Genomic DNA, 14,646 nt, shown 5'->3' on the forward strand with positions numbered 1-14,646 from the left:
CAAAAAAAAAACAAACAAAACAAAAACAAACAAATAGATAGTAGGATTTGTCATTTAGAATTGAAAGGACTAGTGCAGCGTGTTGCACACTTGCACTTTTGTCTTAATTATTTGTAAAATTCATCATCAATGAAATTTTCACTCGTTAAATAAAATTTGTAAGTGTCTTCTAGCTTAGTTGGTAAAACCTTTGGGTGATAATACCACACAATTGAGTTACTGATATCTTTAAAAACAGGTTTGCCCACACATTTTAATTTACAAACAAAAAAAAAACCTATCTTGGGTTTGAAAAAAACAAAAACGGGACAATTATATGGAAGACTTCTATACACATATATACATCATTTTTTGTATAAGTATACTACAGTAGTATATATATATATATATATATATATATATATATATATGATGAAAATAATTTTTGTACTATTCATTTTTTTAGCAGAAGCTGAAATTATAAACTGAATCGGATAAGTTTCTAAATGGATTGAATCGTTAGTTGACTAAACTAAAGTAGATGAAATTTTGAAACTTGTTTAAATTTATATTTAAAACTTATCATTTAGTAAATTTGAAAATGTAATAGCTAAATACATAACCAAAATTCTAAGTTTTTTATGCGATTTTAGTTTTTCAAAAGACTAAAATATTTGTTGGAATTCTGACACTCCGTTTGAAATTGTGAACATTGATGGGCAATACATTGTTACATTAAATTTTGGTGATATAACATAGTAGTTTTCTCAAATCTATTGGAGGGAGCGAAGCCTTATTAAAGGTATTTGTTTTTGTTTTACACTCAACCCCTCTGCTTCTAGCTGAATATGGGCAAAGATATTTCCCTTGTGATGATGTTTACCAAATTTATATATAGGAAAATGATACTTTTGTAGAACTCCAAACAATTATTCTACAAGTAAATATTATTTAACAAAGTTATACACAATATAATGGACAAAAAAGAAGAAGAATACAATTAGTGTTGGTTTAATTTATACTTGATAGTTGATACAGTACAAAACATAATAATGAGCTAACCTAAAAGTATATATATCGACTTTTGAAATCTGGATACTTATCGGGATATATCCCCCTATATTGAGATATTTTATATTGGCCCATTTGTAAATATCACGATATATTAAGAAATATAGACAAATATCTATTGAGTGTGGATTTTTTTTTCTCGGAAATAATGAAGTATGGATTGTGCCATTTCGTCATTCATCAATAACTCTATATAAAAAAACTCGTCGATTACTTTGGATTGTGGATATTTTTTGATATACATTATATACGTCATTATTATTTTTTTAAATATAATAAAGAATCGTCAATTGAATTGATATTGTCAACCAAGAACGATGAATATTGGGGATCGATATATCTCTAATCATAGTACAAAATATTGCGATATATCGTAATATTTGTCGATATCTATTGAGATTTTGGATAAAGATAAATAAATATTACAATATGTTCAGAAAATATATACGACTGCAAATATCGGTGATATTTCAATGATATTTATGATATTTGGTGATATTTTGTGTATATAACAATTTTATTTAATATTTGTCATTATATTTCAAATAAATATAAATAATGTATCATGATATATCAAGAAATATCCGCAATATCTATTATATTTGTCGATATTTTGGATATATCCATGATATTTGCATGTGAAACAATATCAAATATCCCCAAAAAGGGAGATATATCCACGATACATATTGAGAATTTGAGTATCGTTAAATACCCATATCCTGATATTTTGTACTATGTCCCTCATAGGCTCATACTATAAACTTATCGTGATCTGTGTGGACATATTGATAATAGTTACAGTTGATACTATCAAATGCATACCGTGGATATATATTAATATTGATTGCTGAATCCTCCTCTATCGTGATATACCAGGATACTATGGTATAGCACTAATACATGTTTTGTAGTCAACTCAATTCCATGCCTTCCTGATTATCCTTTTATTCGATCTCCCTGAATATTACCATACCTGATAGTCTGATACACCTTTAAAATCCTATTGAGCTATATTAGTCTACTTGTTTAGGTTATTTATTTTTCAGTATAAACACTGTCCTATACTCCCATGCATGTTGTTACTATTTACCAAGTGTTGTATTGCAAATTTGTAAATAACCGATGTGTGTGTTACTGTAATGGGGTGGACCTAATCTTTGCTTTGGTCTAGTATTGGTAAGTGATTATCCCGCTTAATCAATGACCATAAGTCCATAAACTGCATGTATCTTCTAGCTGTAAAATTCTAACTATTCCTGATTTGCAAATTGTAACACATTTGTTAATCTTTTAAGTCACGCTGAGAAATCAAGGCATGAGCGATCATTGTACTTAATCAATTCATACTCGAAATTTGCTCTGCACATCCAGTTATGTTGATTGTTATTAGCAAGTCCTTAATGAGTCATGAGATCTAGAATTTATTATGTCTTAAATTGCTTTTATAATGACCGAAAGCTTTTCGTGTTCATATTACTATTTTCTCACCTTGAAATAATTGGTTAAACCTTTTATAACCCCAAAGAAATTCACAGCCGTTGGGTCTGGTTGCTTAACATGCAACGCCTGCAAGGGACTACTTAGGGAAGGCGGTGCAAAATAACTCAAATGTTTTATGTCGATATGAGTAGTTGCATGTTAGATGGTAAGACGTGGCAGACACTCATTGCTCACTTGGGGCGAAAAAGTGTGTAAAGTCGCAAGTTGGAAAATTAGTAACCAATTTCTGGAGTAGCAGATCAGGACAACCAAATATGCTTCTTAACTGCCATAACAACTATAATAATCAACTTTCAAATACCAATATAACAGTTAGCCCTCTAAAGTGTATAGCAGCAACTGATGATCAAATGCTAGCTGTGTTTCTTCCTCTTCTGCTTCATTTAGTATTCCAGATATTCTCAATGATGGCTATCACATCCAAAAATGAAAAATTTGATATTGGAAACAAATCAATAACATCTTTATTTTCCGATTCATCTTTCATTTATCTGATTCATATATTAATAATGTACAGTAACTTACAGTTTTCAATTCAATAAATCTGTTCTTCCACATATTTGTGTTAGCAGACTGAACTGACTGACCCCCATTGACAAATTCTGCTGTTTTTTTTTTCCAGTCAAGATGGTTATCTCTGGAATGAGGACTGGGAAGAACAAAAGCAATGGAGTGATCTCAGTTGGTTCGAGTTCAGGTACATCCAATTCGCTCCCTACTCAAAGTAGGCATCACTCTCAGTTGGACCGGAATAATTTTGTCACAATGAGGTCCGGTCGAGAAATAATAAGACAAGTTGGAGCAGATACAGTGTTACGTAATGGGGAAAACGGTAGCTTGAGTAGGAAGAGGCACTGGCAACAGAAACCAAGTATTTTTTTGAATAATAGGCCAAGGAAAATTCCCAAAATAGCAATCAAGGGAAGACGCAGGGACACACTGTCTAGTCGTAGCTATAGAGAAGACGAAGAAGAAGTCTCTGAAGCTTTCTCTGGAAAAAGATCAATTCTATTTTGGCTGATAGATTCTGGGATGGTTCCTCTGGATGCTCGAGTTTGCTATGCAAATATGTCCTGCACAGCAACGCTAATGGAGGGTAAAGTCACAAAAGATGGCCTTCTGTGCAAATGTTGTAACAGTGTTGTAACAGTGTCGGAATTTGAGGCTCATGCAGGAAGCAAGCTCAACGACCCATATCGGAATATATTCCTTGAGACTGGTATCAACCTACTGAATTGTCAAATTGGTGCATGGAACCGACAGGATGAATCTGCCCGCTGTAGCTACCGCATCATTGAAAGCCATGAAAATGACTCCGATGAGAATGATGATACCTGTGGTACATGTGGGGATGGAGGTGAGCTTATTTGTTGCGATGGCTGTCCCTCCACCTATCACCAGAGCTGTATGGATATTGAGGTAAAACAAATCTTCCTTGCAAAATTTATTCTTATCTTGTCTCCGTGTCCAAGCTTCATTACATCCTCCGCTTCGCAAATTTTTTGATGAACTGTAATGGACAGGTGCTTCCTCAAGGTGATTGGATCTGCCCAAATTGCTTGTGCAAATTCTGTCGAAGATTCAAGTATGAGCCAGCAGGTCCACTAAATACATGTCTGCAGTGCGAAAGAAAATGTCAGCATCCAATTATTTGGTCTTGATCATAAGGATTTATTTCAGTTTGATGTACTTTCCTAATACGCTACTATGAATATAACATACTGACTCTTTCTATATTTTTCTACTGTAGTTCATCAGTTCTGTAACAGAGAATTCAATGTCAGAACTATTGGTCCTAAAGGTTATTCCTTTTGCGGGTGGAATTGCACTAGAGTAAGGAGTATATCATGATTGATTCTTTTCTTTTCAGAGATTTCAGTTCATTTTTGTTTCTTTTGTCCTCCCAATGCTCAAGAAACATTACTGCATCTCTGGGAATCTGAAATAATATCTGGAAGTTACTAGGTTACTCATAACTCATCTGACAAATATCTTTTTTTTCTTCTCCCAGCTCTTCAAAGAATTGAAGAATCTAATTGGACTCAACCGTGCGCTTGGAGGTGGATATTCATGGTCTCTTAATCAACGTTTGGATCAAAATCCCAATGAAACCATATACAGACAAACAAAAAGAGTAACTTGTAATTCTAAGCTTGCGGCCGCGCTGAAAGTAATGGAAGAATGCTTTGATCCTATAACTGATCCACGAAGTGGGGTCGACATGATCCAAAGTGTTGTTTTTAACATTGGGTAAGATTTTGATACCATATTTTTCCACTCAACGCCTTAAAAAGTTTGTTTGAATTTTCTTCCTACACTAATCCACAGAAGCTTTGCACTATGCCTAGTGTCAATAGTCTAATGTACAAACTAGTCGCTGATCCTGCAATTGGTCTTCAAACAACCTATTTCATACTTCATGATGCACAATTTTCAATATAAGTTAATGTGTCTATAGAACCCCTTTACCTATTAATTTCGCATTTCCTTCTTTGATATGTTCATTCGGCGTTTAACAAATCTGTGTTAATGGTCCAGATATAGAACCAGTCACTTGGAGTGTGTTGAATTGATGGAAGGGATGACAAGTCTAGCACATTTCTCTATAATATAAAAAAAATTGTTATAATTTATTTTGTATTAATTATTAACAAAATATACTTTCAGACTTTTATTTCATCAGTCAAAACCACCCTTTAAGTTATATCTTATAAACTTAATGGTACTATATACTATATCTTGATTTCTTTTGCAGGTCAAACTTGAATCGTCTGAACTATACTGGATTCTACACTGCTATTCTTGAAAGACGTGATGAAATCATCGCTGTTGCATCCATCAGGTATTGTTTTGTGCGTCTTCACGACTGTACAACTAGTATTGAAAGTTGTGAATCTTAATTAGAATTTCATAGTTCCAACAGAACCTCAAGAAATGAAAAATGAAACAAAGTGGTGTTGAATCATTCTAGTACCTTTAAGTTCTCCAGCATTTGATTTGCCTTTGCAAACGTTGAAAATAAAGTTTACATAATTGAGGGATATCCAATAAAACTGTTATTTCTTAATTCATTGCTTATGTTTAATAGGATCCATGGTGCCAGACTGGCCGAGATGCCTTTTGTAGGCACTCGAAATATCTATAGGCGTCAAGGGATGTGCCGTCTACTTGTCCTAGCAATCGAATCTGTAAGTCGGTAATTATTCCTTAATGGTTATTGTTTGCAAAGCGATTATTACCCTCATTTCTATCTTTACTTTTGTATATACTACTTCTCGTTATTAATTGACATACCATTTATTTCAGACGCTTCACTTCCTTGGGGTGGAAAAGCTCATTATACCATCTATCGAAGAACGTGTTGATAAGTGGATTAATGGTTATGGTTTCCAGCCTATTGAGGAAGCACTGAGACAAGAAATGAGATCCATGAACTTGTTAACGTTCCCTGAAACAATCATGCTGCAGAAAAATCTAATGCCTCGATGCCAAGAAGAAATTAGAAAAGCAAATGCAGGTAACGAAAGAATTGATATATATATATATATATATATATATAATGTACTCTTAAAATTCACCTAAATCAATTTTTAAACTTGAAAATCATGTTTGTGTAGATTTGGGCCATAAACCTGCTCCCTTTGATCTGAATCTCCTACCTCCAGATAGTACTCAAGAGGATGATATGGCATAGGTGAAAGACTCGCCCAAGATTTTGATGCGGATCTTGTGTCTCATACTAAAATGTTCATTCGTGTATCACATAACTCACCCTTCATGCACAGATGCACTCTCTAATATGGTACACTTGGATGTGAACCCATAGTAACATAACATTGATTATACCTATTCGCTCTTTTTCTTCTGTGTTTGTACTCATTCTTTAACTCATGGATTTAATTCATTTTGGTATTTAACCTTTAAAACACATAAGCATGGGCGTTCAGCCCCACTATAGTTCTAATGTACTGATCTGGTATATGGCTTAGGTTGCACTCAGAATGAAATGCTTTAAAATTACACAATCTAAATTTTTTGTTTAGCACTGTAAAATCTATATAAGTTAACTGTCAAAAAACAAAATCATATAAACAGGTTTCATAAATTCTTTTTCATGTGTACGCGTCCACGATTCCACATTTCCACCCCAGTGATTAGTTGTTTTAGAAGAGTTTTAGAGTTTAAGGAACTTTTTCAAAGTTTCCGATGTAAATTTTTTTGGCTAGCAAGATACCTCTTTTTATAAATAAGGTAAAGGAGAATATGTGATAATGAGGTTATTTTAGTTATGAGTTTATGAATAAGATATTGCTTGTTTTCTTTGTGTGAGAGTATAAAGCCTAGCTCTTGCATTGAAATTGTGTGTTTTAACTGATTGAAGCTTCACCAATCAAAACAAATCACTTTTTTCAAGCCTAAATTCCAAATTCTCAGAAACGTTTCTGCTTAAGTGGGCAAATGGGAAGTGTTTCTAGTGGGTGACAAATCGAATACAAGGGACCAAAGCTCAGTTCCACTGTAAATCTATCAAATATAACAAATCTCAAGATGATAAACATAAAGATAAATGTAACATCAAGAAATCATAAGAAAACACAACTAAGCTTGATCTATGAGCAAATGGGTACGCATGGAGATTGGATATAAAGGGAGAGAATCTTTACCTTTACTGTTGCAGTAGGCATCTCAATTAATAACCTCACTCGCCTATTAGCATCTAAGAATTACCCAGACTTTTACAGTTGTGGCCAAAAGTTCCATTGGGAGCTTAATAGCAAGCTTCTGTGTCTGCATTCTGACAGGTATTACCACTAGTTTGGTTGATAGCATGCCACCACTCACACAGACTTCTGCTGTGCTTTTAACTGTGTCACTTCTGGATTTATTAGCAAGGCCTCTCAATGGTTAAAGAGGTAAATTCAAGAGGTCAGCTGATATGTATCGTTGAGCTTGCCTCCTGCATGAATTTCAAAATTTTCACTGCAAACTTGTATTTAGCGGGCCAGCTGGTTCATATTTAGATCTTCTACAGAATCTGCACATGCAATTTGGGTGGATCCAACACCTTGAGGAAGAACCTGTAAAGGATAGTTTATCAAAAAATCACAAAGCAGAGGATGTCAAGAAGCTCTTGGATGGAGAAAATATAAGAATAGATTTTGTGTGGGGATGATTTTTGTTTTACCTCGACATCCATACCGCTCTGGTAATAGGTCGAGGGACAGCCATGGCAACAGAGAAGCTCATTGACATCCTCACATGTACCACAGATATCATTATTGTCATCAGAATCAATTTCATGGCTTTCAATGATGCAGTAGCTACAAAGGGAAGATTTATCTTGTAGGTTCCATGCACCAATTTGACAATTCAGTGGACTGATACCAGTTTCAAGGAAAATGTTCTGATAAGCATCGTTCAGCTTTCTTCCTGCATGATCCTCAAATTACTGTGACCACTCTCTTACAACATTTGCACAGAAGGCCATCCTTTGTGATTTTTCCCTCCATTAACATGGCTGTGCAGGCAATATTTGCATAGCAAACTCGAGCATCCAGACGAACCATTCCCGAATCTATCAGCCAAAACAGAATTATTATTATTATAATTTTTTTTTCCAGAGAATATTCATAGACTTCTTGTCCTTCGTCTACTCAAGAGCTATGACAAGACAATGTACTCGTGTTGTCCCTCGTTCGCTCTGTTTTGAAATTTTCCCTGGCTTATAATCCGATCAAAGATTTGTTTGTATTACGAGTGAATTGTGTCTTCCTTGTTCGCTCATTTTGGGATTTTCCTACTCGGGCTACCATTTTCTTCATCATGTAACACTGTATCCGCTCCAACATGTCTTATTATTTCCCAACCGGGCCTCATTGTGACAATATTATTCCCATCCAACTGAGTGTGATGCGTACTTTGAGCAGGGATTCAACTGGGGGTACCTGAACTCGAACCAGCTGAGCTCACTCCATTACCCTTGTTCTTCACAGTCCTCAGGGTTCACCATCTTGATTAAGAAACATAACAGGATTCATCAATGGAGTCACTGTGTTCAGGCTGTCAACACAAATAAGTTAGAGAACATGTTGATCAAATTAAAAAACCACAAGTAACATGTCATTATTGATTTATAAAACAGACAGATGAAGTTATAAATCTGAAAATAAAAAATGTTAGTGAATTATTTCCATTATGAAATTTTTCTTTTTTGGATGTGATACCTAGAGAAATCTGGAACACTAAACAAATCAAAAAAGAAAGAAACACAGATAGCATTTGATCACTTGCCCGAGTTATCTTCAGCCATACACTTTAGTAACTGTTATACTGGTAGTTTGCTACTGAAAAGTCGATTAGTATAGTTATGACAGTTAGGATCCATATATGTCTGTCCTGATCTGCAACATCTGAAGTTGTGTACTACTTTTCCCACTTACCACTTTACACAATTCTTCATATGAATAGTGATTGTTCAGGTTGAGGTATGAATAGTGATTGTTCGAGGTATGAACAGTGATTGTTTATGTTGATGTATGAACAGTGATTGTTCATAGTTTATGTTGAGGTGATTGTTCATACCCTAAATAGGTAGGGATGCCCATCTTGCCCGAAACCCGAAACCAGCCCAAAACCCGAACAAAATACCCGCACCGAACTCTGTCCGAACCCTACAAAACCCGAACCTGAACCGAAATACATAGAGTAGGGTTTGGTTACACTCTCTAAACCCGGCCCGACCCGATAATTTAGCCTTAAACCCATAAAAAAGGCTAAAAAACCCGAAATTGAACCCCAAATCCGGTTTCAATTGCATACTACTAATCTCATATAAAAGAATGAGTTAGATAAATATTTAGATTATGATCTCATTTATATTTACAATTATGAGTTATTTAATATATTGGATTATGAAAAAAATTATGTCGGAATTTCCAATTTTTTCAGTAATTGCACGTGATCATGTGTCTATAGTTCATTCCGAATCTATCTATTTTTAAATCATATCAAATAATTATGTCTGAGTATAGGTGATAATTACTTCTAAATTCATTAGAAGTTTTATTTTGTTTGAAGGATTTGTGGATAGCCAAAGAAGGAATAAAATGTATATATATATTTCAAATAAAGTTTTTTATTGTCTTCTTTCGTCATTTATACCGGGCTTTATCCTATCCGAAATCCGAACCTGAGTCCGATGGGTACCCGAAATATAAGGTTAGGGTAGGGTTTGGTCACACTTCTCAACAAAATATCCGACCCGCTGAAAACCGGTCCGGATTCGAATAACCCGATACCCGTTCAAAACCCAAAAAATCGGATTCGGGCCGGATCGGGTACCCGTTTAGACATCCCTATAAATAGGTATGAACAATCATTATTCATACTATATATACCGGGTCGTTTCGGTTGGGCCTGACTATTTATTATTTCGCGTCAGGAGTATACTTGACCTTTCATCTACTCGAGCCGTTTTTAATTTCGTGTCAAGGGTATACTTACCTTTCATCTACCCGATCCTTGTGAGTGATTAAAAAAAATAGTTGGTTCAGAAAGTTACTTTTTCCCCCAATCTATCATGGAGAGTCACTCCCTGTTAAAAATGCCAGACATCACTTGAATAGATGACAGTGGCATGAACATTTGTTGCTCCTGGTTTTTGGAGGGGTACCATGAAATTTCTTCCCCCCTTCAAGGCAGGTATTAGGTACAATATTGGACTAGTGATTGGATTTTCTTTTGGCAGGATCCATGGTTTGGGGACGAATCTCTTAGGCTGTATGAGCTTAAACGCCGTACCATTAATTAATTTTTTCATGACAAGAACTTAATACGCACGAGACACATCAACTATGAAAAAACCAACTCTGCCTTGGCAATACATTCACTATTTCTTTTGAGAACTTTCTTCAAACATCTTCCAGCATGCGTCCATATACGCTCATATACATATTTATAAGTGCTATAGTTGAATTATAATTACAAATACTGAACTAGTCCTCCCCCTTTTCTCTGACATTGATAGTTTGATACACTGCAATCCTACAAATTTTAGCCTAAAAGGTCTCCCGTAGTCCTACACTCCTATCACCCAGGTTATTCAAATAAAGCTGGCTATATACTTGAGCAGATGCTAGAAAGAAACTCCTTTGCATTGACGATCTAGACTCGGTACTTGAATCTTCACTAAGTAAAAGCTACTGATCATCATTTCACATTTTCAACATATTAAAATTTGTAGTTTGATCCCATGTACACCACTAACTGGCATTTAGTTCAGGGTCACAGGGAGTGTCGTCATAAGCTCCGAACTTCGAAAGATTCAGGGCAATGATGATCGAGGCTATGTTCAATACTTGTAACTAATGTAGTACGTAAAAAGGGTCACCTTAAATCTAGTGGGAAGTTCTTATAGCATTGCATATATATAAAACTAAATTCACACTCAAAAGTGTTGACTTTATTCAAGATATACATATGTGCATGCTCATCTAGCTTGTTGCATATATATATGAAAATAAAACAAATATAAAGTATATATGTTCCCAGTCCCAGCTAAATTAAAATATAATATATAATATAAGATTGCGTACCTATGAAATGGATATAATGCATGTTGAATGCATTACATTCCAACAAAACGAAGTGAAGAGATTTTGGAGACAGATGAAGTACAGAGCTAGTCTCAGTTTAAATAAGAAATGCGTCCTCGTTAACTCAGAAATATATTTGTCCTCGTTTTCATCATTGACTGAAACATGAGCAACGTGCATCACGTATTCACGTTACAGCGGTACCACGAGAAAAAAGAGAAAGTGATGCATTGAAATTCGGTTCGGGCCGTATCACGCTCCAAGAATAATCTCAAGGTTAAATTTGGCTCGGTTGAACCAATGTGAGACAGACCTTTCTAATAAATTCCAACTTTGGCACAACCAAACAACAATTTGGCTAAAACCTCGAATGTAATGCAACTTACACATGATCTTGCGGAATACAACATTGTACTTGCACAGTTGCACGGAAGACACAATTTTTCCCATGCATGTTAAGTTTGAACATTTTAAAATGTGAGAGAGCAGAGACAATACAACATTTTGGACCTTGACTCCACAAAGGCACAAATACAACATACATAATCGATTAATCGCAATTTCTTCCTTAACATTTGAAAATTTATGTTAATTGATATGTTCTTCTGCCAGTTCTGTTGCCCGTTTCTTCAATGCTTCAATGATAGAGTAAATGTTTCATTTAAAGATTGGCGACTTTTGGGTAAATTTTCGAATCGGACGTTGACTTTAAGATTAGGACACAGTAGCCCGTTGAATATGGCAGAGAAAATTTATTCCACTTTTGGACGTAGTCTCCACTTGAAATACTCCTAATACCCTTCCACAATATTTATATATGAAAACATTGTATCTCATATGTACGACATTATATAGTAAGACATTGTATCTCACTTGTACGATATTATGTAGTGCTGTTATTTGTATTTTGATAACCTGAAAATACACGTTTAACTGAACTAAATATGATCATAATAAGACATTGTATCTCACATTTACGACATTATATGGTGTTGTTAAGACAGTGTATCTCACTTGTACGACATTATGTGGTGTTGTTAAAGAAAATAATAAATAACATGAAACTAAATATATATGATCATAGTAAGACATTATATCTCATTTGTACGACATTATGTGGTGTTGTTAAGACATTATATATCACTTGTACCACATTATGTGGTGCTGTTAAAGAAAAGAAGAAGAAAAAATGAAACAAACCGTTAGCTTTTTTAATCTTCATTACCGTTGAAGAAATTTATTCTGAAAGAGTGTTTCTACAACAACTAGAGACCTTGATTTTCAGTACTTCTTTGACCACACACACACTGCCTGATGAGTGCCACGTCAGTGTGTTCACAAATTCGGTTCAAAAGATTTGGTTGCTATAGAATTTTGGATTCTGAAAACAAATATAGAAACAACATAACAAGAAATTAATAAAAGTACATTTGCTTTTTGGTGGGGGCTATGTCTATAGTTGGAATAAAATTTATCTTCACTAAACTGTTCTAATCTTAAAGTCAACGTCCCATTTTGGCATTTACGGTTAGATTTTCAGAATTAAAGATTACAAATATTGAAACCACGTACATAAATACATTTCCCTTTATTTATTTAGTTGCTTTGACATGCAGAATCTTCTCTTCTGAATTACAGGTTACAGCAACTCTACTGCTCACAGTGAAAGAAACTGCTACATTATTCACTTCGTTACTAATTACTACAAAGACATGATTAAACAATTATACAAATAGCAATCTTAAATCAACCATCTCTCTCTCTCACTTCTGCCACCAATTCTGAAACCCAGTTGATATCAGGCCAGTGGGGCAAACCATTCCAATCAGTCTCGCGAAAATCGGACGCATTATTAATATTTGGTTCATTCACATCTTCAATCCTCAATTTCCCAAAATTCTCCAAAACATCCCAATTAATTACTACGGAACTTTCACGACTAGTTGATGGTGCCAATGGGAAGCTCGGTAGTATTGTCATACTACTCGAACTTTCTGCAAATCTTGTGCCTCTTTTGCATCCGTCCATTCGAGTGTGGCAATTACATTTGTGCTTAGTACTTGGTCGCAGCTCGTCTATTGAATGCGCAAAGAAACACACTTTCCGTTGGCAAAACATCCCAGCATTGCAAAAACGTGTCCGATACCGTGCTGGGTGTAGCCAATACTCGAAAACTCCATGAGCATACTCGCATAAGTCGCCTTTTCTGCAACTACCGTTCCTGTATTGTGCACAAATGATGCCAGAGTAGTGGAATTTACGTGGATCACGACGCCGTGCTTTTTCACCTTTGTGTAAAAATGGACATTCAGTCCAGTCATGGCTTCGCAATTTTGGACACCTTTTGATCTTGAATATGTACATGAAAAATTCATCGGTAGGGTCGTACACCAATGGAACAGCTTCTTGGAGTCTTGGCTGGGGAATGCCAATATTGAAATGTGGATTAAACATCTCTAATTGCTCCCACAATCTTCTTCACGAAATATTTGAGCAAATCTGCAATGTTGCATGAACATGCAATAATACGTTTCTTATCAAAGTAAATTATTAAGAAAAATATTTAGTCCTAAACAAATATGCTCCAAACACTCTACATCCTCTATCACTAATACACATGAAATTTATAGAAAGACATGAAAATGGTCTTAAAAATTCTGGCGGACAATAAGAAATTCAAGAATAAATTGCCATCAAAGATATAAATTGGAGGGAAATAGGAGGAGCAGGCCTCACGAAGTGGAAAATCAAGAAAAATTTGTGGAAGTTGAGTCTATATAATTTCTCTTCCACCCCACTTCTTGATTTCCATCACATACTTTTTTTCCCACTCGAAATTTCCCAACTCTAAACACTCATTTTTCGAATAAAAAATGTACAAAATTATATAAAAACATGTACACATACAAATTGAAGGAGAAAAACTGACTATTATCTCATTGAGGAGTGGTGAGAGGAAAAAAAAAACAGAAACATAATTGAAAGTTCATGTGAAAAAAAAGAGTGAAAAAGTGAAGAAACTGATGTTTTGAATACATGAGAAGGTGTCAAGGTGGTGTTCAAGGCCACTCCTCCTTTTATAGCTCAAAGGGTCTTAACTTTAAATGGTTTTACTACCAACCATCTTGAGTTACTTTTTTAACACGTCGCCGACTGCTAATCTAACATAAACGGTAAACCTGACGGACGTTAAATAAATACATGAAATTATTAACTGGAAATTTTAACGACATTATATATTGACGGAAAATGTTTAAACCACTAACTCAAACGTGGTTTTTGGATGCATTTGATTTCAGATTTTATCATTTTTCTTTGAATTAAAATTTACACGCGGCGAGTCGTAAAGGAAAGTTTGTGGGAAACAAACAAATCCATTGGAGTATAGTGCACCTACTCTTCAACTACAGACTGCTTCAATGGCAAGTGTAATGGATATGTGAAGAATCAACAAAAGTGATTAACTGAATTTGGAAGTATTTAGATTGGGGATGTATTG

The 14,646-nt window shown here is 34.9% G+C and overlaps 1 protein-coding gene, 1 long non-coding RNA gene and 1 pseudogene across 4 annotated transcripts; 1 reads left to right on the forward strand and 2 right to left on the reverse strand.

Annotated features, from left to right (window-relative positions):
* Positions 1-2,865: 2,865 nt before the first annotated feature.
* On the forward strand, positions 2,866-6,481 carry LOC147523837 (increased DNA methylation 1-like). Of its 2 annotated transcripts, XM_086600113.1 has the most exons (9): positions 2,866-3,064; positions 3,176-3,972; positions 4,077-4,188; positions 4,304-4,386; positions 4,565-4,803; positions 5,309-5,395; positions 5,642-5,741; positions 5,860-6,070; positions 6,171-6,481. In XM_086600113.1, exons 2-9 carry the CDS (start codon positions 3,181-3,183, stop codon positions 6,245-6,247), a joined length of 1,701 nt encoding a protein of 566 aa, XP_086456239.1. In that variant the 5' UTR covers positions 2,866-3,064; positions 3,176-3,180; the 3' UTR covers positions 6,248-6,481. The 2 variants fall into 2 exon arrangements, with proteins under 2 accessions (XP_086456239.1, XP_086456233.1); XM_086600107.1 differs by having other exon boundaries at positions 2,866-3,972.
* Positions 4,032-11,387, reverse strand: LOC147523838 (uncharacterized). 2 transcript variants are annotated; one of them, XR_015217653.1, is made up of 5 exons: positions 11,148-11,387; positions 7,739-8,613; positions 7,218-7,631; positions 5,848-5,961; positions 4,033-4,169 (listed from the first exon to the last, which is right to left on the reverse strand). It is a non-coding gene; the product is annotated as an uncharacterized LOC147523838 (long non-coding RNA). The 2 variants fall into 2 exon arrangements; XR_015217657.1 differs by lacking the exon at positions 5,848-5,961 and having other exon boundaries at positions 4,032-4,169; positions 11,148-11,386.
* A 1,352-nt stretch (positions 11,388-12,739) lies between these two features.
* LOC147523839 (zinc finger CCCH domain-containing protein 54 pseudogene) lies at positions 12,740-13,601 on the reverse strand (annotated as a pseudogene).
* Positions 13,602-14,646: the final 1,045 nt, after the last annotated feature.

The sequence above is a fragment of the Coptis chinensis genome, chromosome 1 (genome assembly GCF_015680905.1).
Source record: "Coptis chinensis isolate HL-2020 chromosome 1, ASM1568090v1, whole genome shotgun sequence".
NCBI lineage: Eukaryota > Viridiplantae > Streptophyta > Magnoliopsida > Ranunculales > Ranunculaceae > Coptis > Coptis chinensis.

Coding starts and splice junctions, on each gene's coding strand:
- LOC147523837 (XM_086600107.1), top strand. CDS start 3,181: ATGGTTATCTCTGGAATGAGGACTGGGAAGAACAAAAGCAATGGAGTG. Junction 3,973..4,076: donor AGAGCTGTATGGATATTGAG/GTAAAACAAATC, acceptor TGTAATGGACAG/GTGCTTCCTCAAGGTGATTG. Junction 4,189..4,303: donor TCTGCAGTGCGAAAGAAAAT/GTCAGCATCCAA, acceptor TTTCTACTGTAG/TTCATCAGTTCTGTAACAGA.